Source organism: Colletotrichum scovillei (genome assembly GCF_011075155.1).
Source record: "Colletotrichum scovillei strain TJNH1 chromosome Unknown Contig00010, whole genome shotgun sequence".
NCBI lineage: Eukaryota > Fungi > Ascomycota > Sordariomycetes > Glomerellales > Glomerellaceae > Colletotrichum > Colletotrichum scovillei.
In genome coordinates, this window is record NW_023336268.1 from 3694827 (window position 1) to 3710181 (window position 15355).

The following is a 15355-nucleotide window of genomic DNA, read 5'->3' on the forward strand; positions in this document are numbered from 1 at the left end:
AGTACTAGGTATCAAATTGTGAGGAACCTGAGTTTGCTTGGCTTTTGTATTGATATGAACAGGAGGGGGGAAAGCTAGGTTTCTATGGAGCCTTGTGTTTGGTAATGAGATGGCACTTTAGGGTAAACTCTGTCCCAATACTTCTCTCGAAGAAGAGGGGAGGAAACCTTGTCAATGTGGTTTTGGGACGGCATTCGCTTTCGGATGGCGGAGCGGACGTGTTGGGTGCGGTGGTTACGTGCTGCCCGCCGAGTCTGGGCCCGGCTCCGTGCGGTTCGGCCCCGCTTTCGGGAGGGGGGAAATCGGGGGTTTGTGGACGTCCGGTTTTTTTCCTTGGGGGCTGGATCGGAGTTGGATGTAATCTTGTCGACACTCACGTACCTCCTCATGTAGTGCCGTTGTATCGCGAGGTTTCGAGATGTTATGAAATGGGTATGATGCTATGGCCTGAGAGGACAGACATTTTCGGTGAATATGATGCGCGGGGTGCAGGTGTCGTCTTTCATGGTTCGCTAAGCTCGTACTATATTACCCTGGTCGACGTTGACTTGCCGATTGTGCATGGAATGGGAAGGTTGAAGAGGCCGAGAAGGAATCATTTCATTCTACTCTGCGATGTTTGGTGAAGAGGATGATGTTTTGTATGTCATATACGATGAGACTGATCCCATCCACTCCTGGGTACCTAGAAATGACGCGTAGTCTACCCCGGGTTTGGTAACTAATTACACGAGATCTCAGAATTTGTCGTCTTTGAGCTGGATGATATAGATGTCTGGTTCGAGCAAGAGACCAACTCCTTTGCCAACACAAGGGCCCCGTCAGCCAATGTCTTGAAAGCTTCGGCGTCGAAATCCTTGCATTCGGAACGGCTACTATAAGACGGCGCATTGGCACTAACAATGTCTGATTGAAGACAACAGACAATGACCTAGGGGAGACGTCTTTGTCCGTTGATGAAGGATTACATTATCGACCTGATTCTTCAAAGCGGAGATTATCACTTTGTTTACAGGGTCACAATGACCAAGCTCACGGAACCAAGGTTGAAAGGGGCTTGAGGATGGAATAATACATAAAGTCAGGAGAGTCTTCAACAACTGATAGACTACACATCTCTACAAGATCAACCGCCTCTCGGAAGACAGCATCAATCAGCTATCCTTTCACGCCCCATTTCTTCGTACCATTTCTTATACGTCAGGACTGGCTCCCGGCCTCCTTGACTTTTGCATCAACAACTTCACCTTTGACTTAACCTCCAGAACTCGATTCCTTTACCACAATTTCACATTCACTCTTCCAGCCTGCCTTCACTCTCTATAGTCATCAGGCGGCAGGCAATTACACCCACGCTCCCTGTCCAGTCTAAGTTCTCTTCCTGCTTTCTCTCATCAACAGCTATCGACCCTAACTAACCTTCCCACCCAAACCATGGCTGATCAAACCCAGAAGAACCGGGCACCGGCCAAATCCAACGAATCAAGTGCTTCATCAAAAGGCGTCGTCCCCCTCGAACTCTTCCTCGAGATCGCAGACCGCTACGTCGAATCCGCCTACGCCCAAGCCGCAGCCGAGATCTCGACATGGTACGTCGAAGGCTGCCCAGACGCCATCGACTCAATCTACATCAGCAACAACCACGCCTACGACTACGTCTCCCAGAAGAAGCGCTGGCACCTCGTTAGCACCCTCGCCAACCTCGGCAGCAGACGCGTCTCTGACATCGTCGACAAGACATTCTGCAAGTTCTCTCGCCACCACCACGTGCCCCGTCACCACCGCACCCCAGAACACTTAACAGAATGGTATACAACGGGGCAGAAGAGCAACGGCATCGTCAACCCGCCCAAGCACGCCTGGGTCCTCCCCGACATCGACGTCTTCGTCCTCGACTTCAAGGCCGCGGACCGGCATAACAACGCGGACGGCGAGAACCCGGAACCCCTCGAGACCGCGATCCTCCAGCCTTCGCAGGAAGCCACGAGAGGCCCACTCAGCATGATCCGCAACGTCAGCAGTAGCTTGGGAAATCTGATGACCGCGAGCAGCAAGCAGATCCGCGCGCTCGCGGCCTTGCCGGAGTTGAGGCGCGTACAGGCGTGGTGCGCGATCCGGAGCCCCGTCCCGCCCGCCGATGAGCCGCTGCACAACCACGCGGCGGTAATGCCTGTCGATCCAGCCATCTTGCCTGAGCTTGCTGCGGAGCTGGCGCTGAGCGATTCGCGGCTTTTGTTGTTGTGGGAGCCGTTGTTTGATGCTGGTGTGAGAATTGTGATTCAGCCGAGGTATGCTTTGCGTGGGGAGATTGAGCTCGTTCGTACGGATGAGGGTTTGCGAATGAGGTTTCTTGAGGAGGAGTGTAGGTGCTATCGGATTGAACTGGAATAGAGGGTGGACGTTTTGATTGTGGCTGTCTGCGTAAGTTCTTTGGAGCTGGTGGAAGTGTGCCCTTGACTCCAGGCTGGGAACTCGATTCTTATATTTGATAGTATACGTGGTAGGTGGCAAGAATCAGGATGGAGGAGGCTAGACTCTTTGATGCCCCGATTTTTAAATCAAGTTGCTCGTAAAAGTCCCTGCTTTGAAGGTGCCTTGGTATCTTTCCAATTAATGCCTATCATCAAGCGGACCTAGAAGGATAAGTACACGAGGTAGCGTTATTTATACACTGCAGAATTGAAGAGTGTAAATGTGCCCATTCGTCGAACATGCCCCTAGGGTTACAACGCCAGATAGATCACGTAGGGCTAGACGGTGATTAGAGACCAGGTACTCTCTACATAACGATGTAATTGCACCCCATAGTCCTGTAGATGGAGTTCACGGAAATCTCGGTCACAGTCGGTTGGGTCTATATCGAATTAGCAAGGTATGCGTTAACGAGCCTGCTTTTCGATGCTCGAGGTCGTCAGGGTGTCTCAGATTATGCTTTCTACTATGCCTGTTCCCGCTCGAAGTTAAGATTTTCTGTACCATAAGAACCCCCGGAGATACAATATTTAGCCCAAACTAAGAGAAACCTGCCCAAGAAGGTTGTTGACGCCACGACCTCTACGCATACATTGCTATGTAGCAGAATGAAAGAAGCCTTCCTGTCTACCACCACTACAGCAGCTGACCTCGTCTCTCCCTCCATGATATCGCAACATTGACGCCTTCGGTACAAGCAGTACTGATCCTGGCTACACGATGTCGACTAGATCCTACGCTACATTGCTCTTCGCTTTCGTCATCTTCAATGACAACCTTGAAAGACCAAGACCAACCCGCAGCCTGAGTCACCCTTCACAAATGAATACTATGCGCTGGTCCACCAAGTTTCACAATGCCTTCGAGCGTATCAAATTCGGTATCAGAGGCACCAGTCTTCCCAGCGGCATTCTTCCGTACGAAATATGGCTCTCAGTCGTCGACGCCGTGCTTGACGACTTGGAATCGACAGTCGAGCCATTAACATGGGTATTGACCGGATATGAGTCCGAGAAGGTGACCGATGAGAATCGCTGTCTCATGCTTGATCAAAGCAACCCCCCCTGGTTTTACAGAATTGAGCACTTCTTGATTGACGACGCCAGAAACTGGGAAAAGGGCAAAATCAAGCAACGACAAGATGCCATGGAATCCCTGTACAACTTCACACTGGTCGACCGCAGAACTCGAGAGATTATAAACAGACGACTGCCACGATGCACCTTTCTTCATAGGAATTGGTTCGAGCGCGGTAGGCCACTGGAGAGGCCTTCGACCTCAATACGAATCGTCCCGAGCATCGATCTATTTCCTTACTTTGTCAGGCGTCCTGCTCCGCATTCTCACATGAAGCGTTACAGGGCTCTTTTCAGTCCTTGGGAATACCACGGCTGCGTGGAACCTTTCTCTCATGTTCAGACGATACTGCTTTCTGCGATTCTGCTCAGGCCCGGTTGGGCTGACAATCTCAAACACCACCTTCAGTATTTGCAGAAGATACCTAATTTAAAGAGCGTCGAGTTCAGAGCAAAACGACCGTACAGGGATGCGGATGAACCCATTTACTATACAGTAGAGGACAATCTCCTCGTTTTCCTGCCGGGGGACAAGAATTTGGACATGAACGAGATTATTTCGATGTGGAGGTCGCTCAAAAACAGAGGAGTGAGGTTTACCGTGAGCCATTGTAAGGCTTTGGTCGAGTTTACCTGAAAAATATGTTTAGACGTTTCCACGAGATCCGCTTCCCAAAATGCGAGCTGATGCCGTTGGAAAAGAAAAGCGTTGGATATGACAACAACAGAACTCAGGTATTTATTCATGTGAAGAAGACATAGCTAGAAAGGCGTGCAACTCGTGCTAACAGACAACGCAGTGTTTGTCTTTCCCTGAGTTTTGACACTCTGGGCGATAATTGGAGCTTACCATGGAGTGTTCGGAGCCAGATAAGCCAGCTTGGCTGGAATTCCACAGGGGTAGGCTGTACAGTAGTGAGGCGCAATTCCTAGGGATGTAAATGGTATTCGAAGCTGCCTTAGGAGTATGGCACTCGATATGTCTGGAGCGTGCCGTACGTAGTAGATGGACGGCTCGCCAAGGACCGCAGCCGACGGGTTTCGACAAAGTGAATCTCGACCAACGATATGTGGCCTACGTCAGACTCGTACATACGGATTACTCCGTACGAATAGGCAGAGAAAAGAAGACTCCGGTCCAGTGAAATGATCCGTAGATTAATAAACTCATTGATACGAGATCTGGGCGAAGCGACTCGACTCAGCCGCACTTGATGGGTACCGCCGCCTTGCAAAATCACCAGGGATGGCGGCCTGGTACCTGGACTCTCTTCTCGCTCTCGCGCGGCTGATTCAGCGTTTACGCGTCTCCTCGCCACTTCGCTTACTGAACTCTGATATGAATGCAAGATTGTGATGTCCTGTGAGCCTGTGAGGTGACTGGCGGTGGAGTTATGCCTGACTCGCCGGGTCTATGAAGGCCCGAGGTACGGGAAAAATCAGAAGCGGAAGTATTGTTGACCTGAAAGCCGTAGAATCCTCATGAGCATACGCAAGGACAAGAACGAGCTCAAACCAAGACCTAAATCCATGCATAGAGGTTCGCATAGGATCAGTAGACAATCCTACTCGTACTACGTTAAAGGTGCATAGGCAGACGACGGTGCTGTCTGCATTGGCCAATTGGTCGGTCAACCGGGTTCATCGGGGCAAAGCAGTCGAAGCGATGGGGGACTGTGCGGATTGCAACAGGAAATCGTGACAGAGAAATGGAGACATGTCGAAGCGAACTTAGCGAAGAAGGCAGAGAGGGGCAAAGTGACACCTTGGCTCAACTCTGTACCGGCGGGATGTAACCGGGGCGAGTTCAACCATGTTGATTTCGCAATCTCGGAGGTCCACCTGGAAGATACCTTAGAGAGCGGCATATAGACCCCCAACGGACATGGTGTAACTCGACTGAGAGATTTTCTGTCCAGCAAACTTATGCGACGAACAGAGGAGTTTGCGGTGCTACGGCGCTTACCAGTCAACTCTAAACAGCTCATGACGAAAGTAATTGAGAGATTTGTCGAAGGTGGTCTGAGATGGACACGTGCTAAGAGAGACATCAGACGAACTAGTGTAGGGAAAGGTCTGGGCCACCATTTTTGCATGACACGAACCACATCCATTTTCTCATAGTCACCAGTACCAAGACGCCGGATCCAACGGCGCGGGAATGTGGGAACTCCCAGCCCCGGCCCGTGTAAGCTTTAGGTGCCCAGCTTGGCCAAGTTCAAGCCTCGGCGCCTGCCAAAGACCATCGATCGGGCGGGATTGGCTCGAACCAAAGGAGCGGAAGGAAAGGGAGGGAAGGGAAGCAAGGAGCTTAAAGCAAAAAGAGAGAAGCTCAAGGCCTCGAACGTGTTCGATGATGATCAATGTGAGTCTATACTAGTTTAGTAGTGGCAAAGATCGATCGTTTGTGGTGCTTCTGGCGATGTTCCAGAGCGAAACGCCCCGACAAAGACTTCGTGTGTTGTTTTTACCCCTGAGTGAAGGCTTGCAGCCGAAGCTAGAGTTTGAAGTTGTTTAATGAGGCAACGAAAAAGCATTGTGCAATGTTTGATTGGCTATACCCCGCACCAGACTACCACTTGAGTTCTCGCCCAGGAGCTGGGCTTTGCCATCCATGACGCCTTTTTATCCCACTTGACGGGATGATCGAAGCATAATAAACAATGTCCGTTCGGCTGCAACTTCATTAATTAGACGAGAAGAGAGTGTCAGAGAAAGAGATGACGGGTGGGGTACTCCGACCTAGGCGAACACAACCAAATAGGGTTTATCGTACTCAGTACACTATGGATAGCTCCTCTTTCACTTTCTACCGTTCTGTTGCCCTCGGACACCGATACAATAGCAAATTGAATGAGTTTGTAAAAAGAGAATCAGAGAGTACCACGGTAAGGAAGACTCTCAGACTTTTTCAGTGCAAAGAAAGGGTAAAATTTGACAAAGAGATTGAGACATCGAGAGAGTCGAAGAGTCGACAACTGGTCATCATCCCTGAGCAGAGTTGGTTCTGGACCGCTGCCTGGACCACACGCTCGGCCCCACATGGGGTCCCTTCCATTTACCGGCAGCAGCTAAATCCACTGATGTGACATAATCTGGTAGGGCTACGTCCCAGAGAAATCCTTGGAGATCCTGGTGTGGTGGTGTGAGACATGTCGACAGGGGCGAGTTTGTTGCTGCCCGGTCGAATTTAAACCACTCATCTGGGGTCGTTTCCAATGTCAGCGTATCCACTAATACAATGGGCACCGTTGTGTGATCCAACTTCCGCGCTTCCGCGGCTTCTGCAGAAGAAGGGGAGGGAGGAAACTTGAGAAACTGTTGGAACTTGGAAAGACTTTTTGACAATGTTGTTGGTGTGGGGGGACGCTCCAGCACACTAGATCCTAATCCCTTCCAACTTCTAGGCTCCCCCCGAATCCCTTGGTCCTATCAGGATGCAAAGGAGATTCGATCATTCGTAAGTGCTCTCTCCAGAGGGCCGGGAGTGTGAGACACCACGTCTTCTAGTTTAATATCTCTGATGTGGAGGCTTGCATACGGGAGATCATCACTCGTCTCAAGTTGAATACTGCCAGCGGCAAAATATCCCGACATCAGCAGGACCGGGGGCAAACAACTCTAACTAAGTAAACAAGATGCAAAATATATAACATCCCAACTCTCGCGTTCCCTTCCTGTTGTTTCTCTTTTCCTCTTCACCCAAAATCGACCTTTTGCGTCTGTCACTCTTTTACACCCCAGCGGTACTCATCGACGCCTTGGCAGGTTCCATCCTCCGTTCACTCCTTCAAATCAACATCCAAGAATCCCGGTGATTTCCAAAAACCCCTTTTCAACCAAACCATCAAAATGCGTTTCTCCGCTGTCGCCGTTGCCGCTCTCGCCACCCAGGCCGCCGCCTGGAGAGGCCAAGGCCCCCCGTCCGGCTCCTACTGGGGCTGGGGTAACACCGGCGTCGAGGCCAGCAAGGCCGCCGACGACTGCTCCGGCGCCGAGGTGACCTCCACCTCCACCATCACTCTCCCCGCCGCGACCGCCCCTCCCGCCACCTCCGCTGCCCCGGTCGTGACCCCCTCCGCCGCCGCCCCCGTCGAGGAGGCCGTCAGCACCACCTCTTCCGCTGCCCCGGCCGCCACCACCGCTGCCTCCAGCGGCACCTCCGGCCTCACCTCGGACCAGCAGGCCGCTCTCGATGCCCACAACTCCGCCCGCTCCGACGTCGGCGTCCCGGCCCTCGAGTGGGATGCCACCCTCGCCGCCAACGCCCAGGAGTGGGCCACCCACCTCCTCTCCGTCGGCTCCCTGACCCACTCCCAGGTCTCTGACCAGGGTGAGAACCTGTACATGCAGTCCAACACCGACAGCCCCTACATCAACGCCGCCAACGCCTGGATCGCCGAGAAGTCCTCCTACAACGGCGAGACCATCTCCGAGTCCAACTACATGGGCTTCGGTCACTACACTCAGATCGTCTGGAAGAGCACCACCAAGGTCGGTCTGGCTGTTGCCACCAACTCCCAGGGCACCTACGTCGTCGCCCGCTACTCGCCCCCTGGCAACTAGTAAGTTTTAGTCTTGAATGGAAAGGAAAAGCATATGAATAGGCGACTGACAAGAGAAACAGCATCGGCGAGAAGCCCTACTAAACGTCGACAAGGACGCCGCCATTGGACGGATTTTGGGAAATGGCACACGGGATCACGCAGCGACAACAAGGCAGGGCGCCTGTTCCGGTAGCTACGTTGGCTGGGCCGAACACAACCAAAAACTCTTTTCTTTCCGTTCTTGGACATTTTTTGTGTACTTGGGGTTGAGATACTTTCCCACGACTTGATGTCGGATCCATTCCAGGTCTAGGCCGATCGAGAAACGAGGAAAAGGGGGTAGATCCTGGGTCTCTTTTTACAAAACCAACCGCCCTTTGGCGAATTTCTTGCATGACTATAACGAGACGTAGCGTAAATGCCTCACGATGCAGCTCCAAATTTCCGCAGTGATGTGATGTGACTTCCCAATGGCACTTGGTTGTGTATATTTTGGAGTGGTTTTGTGTTATGAAGTGAGACTCGGGAACTTCTTCTCATTATGGCCTTTACCGAGCGGCCGGGCGCCTTTTTGACTGGATGCTAGTCGACATTTGGAACGAATCGGCTTGGCATACAAAAGCCTTGTGTGAATGCCGTGTTTCGTCGCCATACGTTTACATAGCCGTCCGGCAAACTTCTCCGGGAAGTGGAGGAACGGCAAGTGGACGGGTTACACCCACGGTCCCCCGCTCTCTGGAATAGTGCCGACAAAATCCATCGGCGGAGTGTCTACTTTACCTGTCCGCTAAGGTTGAATCGTGGAGAAAGCAGAATCCGGGGTAACTTAAGAGAGCTTATCTTCCTTTACTTGAGGGTTAGGGATACCTTTATCAGCACTCGGTGATTTCCATTCATGTTTTCCAGCAGAGTTTCGTTGCACGAGCTGCTCCTCCTCATTTGACTTTTCTCGCGAATTACATGAATCGGGCGATAGTCTAGATCTAACTTGATCGATCATTATACGCTATAATTAAGACAAAATGGCATCTTCTGCTAACATTACTCTTGACGGTAAACCAACTCACCAGGTTTCACCACTCATGATGTGATACTGAAGAAGTTCTCTAGATTACCTCGGGTTGAATGCATGCCTCTATGAATGGGCAGACAGCTACGATACGAAGGACTGGGACCGCCTTCGAAAGTGCATCGCCCCTACCCTACGCGTAAGCTCACCATCCTCCCTTGAACGAGACACAATCTAACACAACGCTCACATTAAAGATCGACTACCCCTTCCTCAACAAGATCTGGGAAGCCATGCCCGCAGACGACTACGTAGCCATGATAAGTAGCAAACCCATGCTTGGCAGCCCCCTCCTTAAGACGCAACATCTCGTTGGCGCCAGCCGCTGGGAAAAGATCTCAGAGACCGAGGTTGTGGGCTATCACCAGCTCCGCGTGCCGCATCAAAAGTACACTGACGAGACTTTCAAGCAAGTCGCTGTCAAGGGCCATGCGCATAGCAGCAATAAGCACTGGTATAGAAAGGTCGATGGCGTGTGGAAGTTTGCGGGGTTGAGTCCCAAGATGCTCCTGACCGAGTATGATTTTGCTGCGGTGGCTGCTGAAGGCCGTGACTCGCTTTTGGCTGGGACAGTGAAGGATGTATGATGGATGATGGCGGCGCGAAGTCTTTAGAGTAATTAGATGGTTTGTTGGTCGGAACATTTGACAGAACTTCAGAAGGATTTGAGATGCCTGCCTTTGCACCTGCAGCTTGAGATTAAAACTGATAGTCAGTGAACCATTTTGAGAAGCATAGGACCCCGCCGCCGTCGATGCTGCGAGAATCCAGGTTGATATTGGCCTCATATTGCACGGCTTTTCATCGAGTGCAAGACGACTATCCTCCCTCAGTGTTATCCAAAGATGGTTCATATGCAAGCCATGCCAGAGCATCTTCTCCAAGATTCGCGAGCATAAAGTGAGGGTCTTTGCACCTCACCTCGGTTTCGGGACGCTCTCCTTTCAGCAAATAAGGCGCAGTGTTAATGCTCATTCAACTACTAGTATTAGTCCGTGTACGTAGGAAGCCACGTAAGACATCGAGATGTTGTAGGCATGCAGTTGCGGCTATTTCCGCGTCGATCAAGGTGATCCCATTCATGATCTGCACCGGGCAAAATACATACAAGAAGCCCTACCTACTAAAGCCGCGATGCCACCTTCTAGAAACATCCGCTAACAAACTCATTGGACGAGCTCAGACTATCGAGCGACGAAGACTGCCTGCAGGTAGGCGGTTGATCTGCGAGCAGAAAGGACCTACTCTTGAACTCCGCGTTCCCACTCACGAGGTTAGTCGCGCTATCGCTATTCACCTAACCGACCTTGCACTATAATATGTCGATCGTGGCATCCGTTTGCAGCACTTACCACACATGAAGCGCTTCGGATCGGCAACGATGAGGTCGGCTGCCGCCAGCACGGCCCTGCAAACCTTACTTAAATGCCGTATCGCCGTTGAATGACTCAAGAAAGCCTGCCGCCTGACGATATGCCCAGGCACCGCCGTTTCCGGTGAGAAGAGATGGTTTCAACGTGGTAATACACGTGTTAGTCGCCTGTCACCGTTATCGTGCTACGTGACTAGTGCCACTTGGTTTCAGTCGCCCAACCACACATCACGCATAGAGCGAAGTCATCTTCGAGACAGCGAACAACATTTTAAAGGGCCATTGAGCAAAAAATCCACCAAAATTAATTACTAATTACCAGAGGAGATGAATAGCAAGACGTACTCAACATTCGCCAGCCAAATGGAGAAAATGAGAAGAAGTCAAAAACATACACACCCCATCTCCTAGCTAGAGACCGCATATCTGTAAGCTACTACTCAGCTGGCTTCCTCCCAATGGTGACTGTGTACTTGACAAAAATCCCTTCCTCCGCCGATGACGTCTCAAGGCACTCCTTTGTCAATTTCGAAACATCTTCGTCAGAGTACAAGTCCCGCTTTGTTAGAATCTTTCTGAGTAGGTCTGGGAATGCCTTGAGAAGAGTGCGTTGCGCATAACAACCGACTGCTGCGCTGGGGATGTTCTTCTCAGACGGCACCATCGAGAACTCAAACGATCGCGTAAGAAGCACTTCGAGCCCGGCGGCTTTCATGTGATCCCCCACATGATCACCAACAAGAATATCCAGTCCCATAGCCTGCGACTCCTCTAGAACTGCTTGGTGCCAGGACCAATTTCCGCTGAGCTTTTTCTGTGTACCTTGGCGGTAGTACTCCCAGGAGCAATCTTGGTGCTCGACAATGGCACCGGGCTTCAGGAGGTGGTGGACGCGTGAAAAGTACTCTTTCCAGTCGTCAATCGCGAGGAACAGCATACGCCCGAACACGTAGTCCAAGCTTTGCTCCTGGAGCCCCTGCTCAGACAGATCTTCCATGATGTTGCCTTTCAAAAAGGTGACATTGGTCGGAGCTGAGGTTTTGACATGGTCAGGGACTGCAGATAGATCAATCCCGTACGTACGGGAAGAAGGACATTGTCGTGCTAGCTGGGTCGTGGCTACCCCAGTTCCACAGCCGATGTCGAGGATTTTCGACTTGCTCGGGAGAAGTCTCAGATCGAAGAGAAAAGGCTTCCCACCCAGCATAGACTGGATGGCAAGTGCTTGTTCATCAAGACGAGCTTGCTCGGGAGTACTGACATAGTAAGCTCATGTAAATTGAGACGCCTCAGCGGTTTTTCAGTAGTACTTACTCATTGGGCAAAACGTATGGAGAAGAAGTGTCATGATACGTGCGCTCGGCGTATTGCGATGATGTTGCCATGATGTATCTTTTTAAAACTTTTGCAAGTTTTGAAGAAAAGGATGGATGATTGAATTGTTGTTGTGTTCCGATTGAATACTAGGTATGTTTAAACAGAAAGCATAGTACATGATAGATACTCATACCCCTTTACAACTTATATAGATATCAGACTCCAGACTCCAGACTTGCTATCGACGGGGCCATTGAGGGGTAAATTGTGCTATCATTGCCATGTTAGTTGAAACCTTGTCCCAAAGTAGCCTTGTGCTATTTCAAAATGTTGAGCACTTACGCGGCAATCGAGGTAGATTATCCTCACTATCTATCGTGGGAAGCCTACTCTGAATAGCTTCACTTAAAGTTTGATGGATTCTGCCAGTATAGTAGCCCGTGTAGTTGAGGGGTAAGTCCTTTTTCACGGATAGCTCGAACCTTATCCTGAATGCAGCGTCTTTCCAATACGAATCTGTTGAGTCATGAAGATAATCAATCTCACGATCTATTTACGATGAGAAGCCTCTGCAACACGTTTGTGAATAGCTTCATTTTGAGTTTGAGACATGCCAGGGGGCCCGAGCAGTATAAAGATGCATTCGCTTGAATCTTGGAATTTCTGTTCCGATGGATCGCCAGCGTCTGCTTCTGAATGAGAGGGATAAGCACGTAAGGTAGCGTCCTTTAGACTTCTCACGATACTGGGCAGAAAAATCAGATTTTAGACCGAAAATCAGTCCAGTTGCATCCGACGACAAGAAGCTAAGAGCAACACAGTTCGCACCGCCAATTCTCCAAGGAATGTGGGTAAACTCATGATTGCGGCATCTTGTATGACTGGTGGAGTTCTCTCCGTGCGCTTGACTTGAATAGCGGCGGATGCGGTTGACCAACTCGTGTACAACATATCGTCTAGAGACAAGATAAGCGATGATCCTCAATATTCCCGTGAGATATCCGAGTGCATGAATCGTGTTGAGGGAAGCTCTCTTGGGTCTTCGAAGTCTTCGAAGCTCGCAGCTGGGTGGATTTCCAGAGTAAATCGCGCCGAGCCCTTAAGACCTTGAGAACAGGAAGAATGAGGTTGAGGAGCGAAAACCGCAGTCTACGTGCTATGGTTTCTTCGCATCCGGGGATGTATAAGTTGAACTACTTAAAACTAGACTGACATGCTTCACTCCTGCGTTCTCTGTCACTCCTTGATACATCATCTTCCACCTAGCTGAGCACCGTTCATTCATCTCCAAGCTATTTTTCGTCTAAGTCCTAGCTTGGGCTTATCCTACAATCATGTTGATGGGACATCTCCATCTTGTGTCCGGTCAATGGAAACATCTCCGGCAGTTGCTCGACTCGCAGCCCCGTGTCGTTGTAGATGGCCAGACTTTATCAATTTCCGACGTGGTGGCCGTCAGCCATTATCAGGCCTCGGTCTCTTTAACATCGGATACCAACATCATCAACAAGGTCCATAAGAGCACCGCCCTGTTGCGCTTAAAGCTTCGTCAAGGAGCCACAATCTACGGCATCACAACAGGATTTGGTGGAAGTGCCGACGTGCGCACCTCTGACCATGAAGAACTGCAGAGAGGACTACTGCAGCTCCTTCAAGTCGGTATCCTTCTACCTTGTGACAAAGGCTCAGATCTCCATGGAGAAAGTCATCTTGGAATGCAAGCTTGGAGAGGGCATGCCCTTCCAGCCTCCATTGTCAGAGGAATGCTCCTCGTTCGGGTCAACTCCCTGCTGCGTGGCCATTCTGGTGTCCGTCTGGAAGTTCTAGAAGCTATGTTGACCCTGCTGGACAATCATGTCATTCCTATGGTCCCGCTGCGTGGCAGCATCTCAGCTTCTGGAGACTTGATACCTCTGTCTTACATTGCTGGCGTTTTGGAGGGCAACTCGGACGTCTACGTTGCTGTCGGTGCGCAAAGACCAAAGTTCATGACTGCGAAAGAAGCCTTGAGAATGATCGGCCTCGAGCCGGTGCGGTTCGAAGCCAAGGAAGCTCTGGGCATCACAAATGGTACTGCTACGAGCGCCGCAGCGGCCTGTATCGCCATGCACCAAGCTCATCAACTCGCCACGATGTCGCAGTTCCTTACCGCCATGGCAACCGAGGCGCTTCGAGGCCGGCAGTCGAACTACTACCCGTTCATATCCCAGTGCCGACCGCATCTGGGACAGGTGGAGGCTGCGTCAAACATACTACGTTTCCTTTCCGGGTCCAGGTTGACCAGAAAGGGAGACGACCATGCCGAAGGCCTCGTACAAGATCGATATCCTCTCCGAACCGCGCCCCAATGGATCGGTCCCTTGCTTGAGGACTTGATGCTAGCTCAACAGCAAGTACAAGTTGAGATCAACAGCACCACGGATAACCCCCTCTTTGACGTCGAGACCGAAACCGTCCATCAAGGAGGCAACTTCCAAGCGCTGGCTGTCACTTCCGCCATGGAAAAGGTCTCGTCCTCCATGCAGCTATTGGGCAAACTCATGTTCGCTCAATGCACAGAGCTTCTCAACGCCAAGCTCAACGATTGCCTGCCGCCCAACCTCGCCGCCGACAACCCTAGCAAGTCTTTCACTACCAAGGGGTTGGACATCACCATGGCAGCGTACATGTCTGAGCTGGCCCACCTATCCCACCCCGTGTCCGCGCATATCCAGAGCGCCGAAATGAATAACCAGTCGGTCAACTCGCTCGCGTTGATCGCCGCCAGGAACGCGTTGGAGATGACCGAGATCTTGTACCTCATGGTGGCAACGTACATATACGCCCTCTGTCAGGCTCTCGACCTGCAATGTCTCCATCTCGAATTTTGCAACGTGGCAATACCCGCTTTGTTAGAAGTTGCTCAGAGTTGTATCGGGTTTCCCAGAGCCGCCGACGGAGCGGACGACATTGCCCAGCGCTGCGGCGAGATCCTGCTCCAGAAGTGGAACGGCCTGGCCAACCTCGACGTGGAAAACCGAGGCCGAGCTGCTGCGCGAGAAGCGAAGGGCGGGCAACTCGAGGTCTTGGCTCCGTATTTCGAGGGCATGCATCCTAAGGAGTTGATCATTGCCATCAAGGCTATGGATGCTTACACTAAGCAGTCCGCCGAAAGAATCAGCCATGAGTATTGCAAGACACGCTTACGGTTTCTGGAGAACCCAAGCACAGGCGCATATCTCGGGGTTGCTTCAAAGGCAATCTACAAATATGTAAGGAAAAGTCTGGGTGTTCCGATGCATCGCGGTTTGCAAGACTATCCAGCAACGTTGGGAACCAACGGAAGCCCCGGGGAACCGGGGAAGAAGACCATCGGCACCTTGACCAGCGAGATCTACGTCGCGTTGCGCAATGGGTCAATGCACGACTTGTTGATGGCGACAGTTTCTAGTTTAGACTCTAAGTAGGACCCTGAGCAATGTGAAAGATTGTCTCGTTATCTGCATTGGTTCTTCGCTAGAGA

General features: G+C 51.2%; 5 protein-coding genes across 5 annotated transcripts; 4 read left to right on the forward strand and 1 right to left on the reverse strand.

Moving 5' to 3' along the window:
* Nucleotides 1–1434: 1434 nt before the first annotated feature.
* On the forward strand, nucleotides 1435–2391 carry HER10_EVM0004854 (uncharacterized protein; the record flags this gene model as incomplete). The annotated part of the gene is made up of 1 exon (XM_035474484.1): nucleotides 1435–2391. One exon carries the CDS (start codon nucleotides 1435–1437, stop codon nucleotides 2389–2391), a length of 957 nt encoding a protein of 318 aa, XP_035327937.1.
* Nucleotides 2392–7400: 5009 nt separating this feature from the next.
* On the forward strand, nucleotides 7401–8243 carry HER10_EVM0009485 (SCP-like extracellular protein; the record flags this gene model as incomplete). Its single annotated transcript, XM_035478971.1, has 2 exons — nucleotides 7401–8113; nucleotides 8176–8243. The coding sequence occupies 2 exons, from the start codon at nucleotides 7401–7403 to the stop codon at nucleotides 8195–8197; spliced, it is 735 nt and encodes a 244-aa protein (XP_035328346.1). The 3' UTR covers nucleotides 8198–8243.
* An 874-nt stretch (nucleotides 8244–9117) lies between these two features.
* Nucleotides 9118–9751, forward strand: HER10_EVM0004655 (scytalone dehydratase; the record flags this gene model as incomplete). The annotated part of the gene is made up of 3 exons (XM_035474291.1): nucleotides 9118–9148; nucleotides 9206–9303; nucleotides 9362–9751. 3 exons carry the CDS (start codon nucleotides 9118–9120, stop codon nucleotides 9749–9751), a joined length of 519 nt encoding a protein of 172 aa, XP_035327917.1.
* A 1221-nt stretch (nucleotides 9752–10972) lies between these two features.
* Nucleotides 10973–11921, reverse strand: HER10_EVM0000847 (methyltransferase domain-containing protein; the record flags this gene model as incomplete). The annotated part of the gene is made up of 2 exons (XM_035470614.1): nucleotides 10973–11792; nucleotides 11851–11921. 2 exons carry the CDS (start codon nucleotides 11919–11921, stop codon nucleotides 10973–10975), a joined length of 891 nt encoding a protein of 296 aa, XP_035327555.1.
* Nucleotides 11922–13193: 1272 nt separating this feature from the next.
* HER10_EVM0007196 (phenylalanine ammonia-lyase) lies at nucleotides 13194–15299 on the forward strand (the record flags this gene model as incomplete). Its single annotated transcript, XM_035476760.1, has 1 exon — nucleotides 13194–15299. The coding sequence occupies one exon, from the start codon at nucleotides 13194–13196 to the stop codon at nucleotides 15297–15299; it is 2106 nt and encodes a 701-aa protein (XP_035328159.1).
* Nucleotides 15300–15355: the final 56 nt, after the last annotated feature.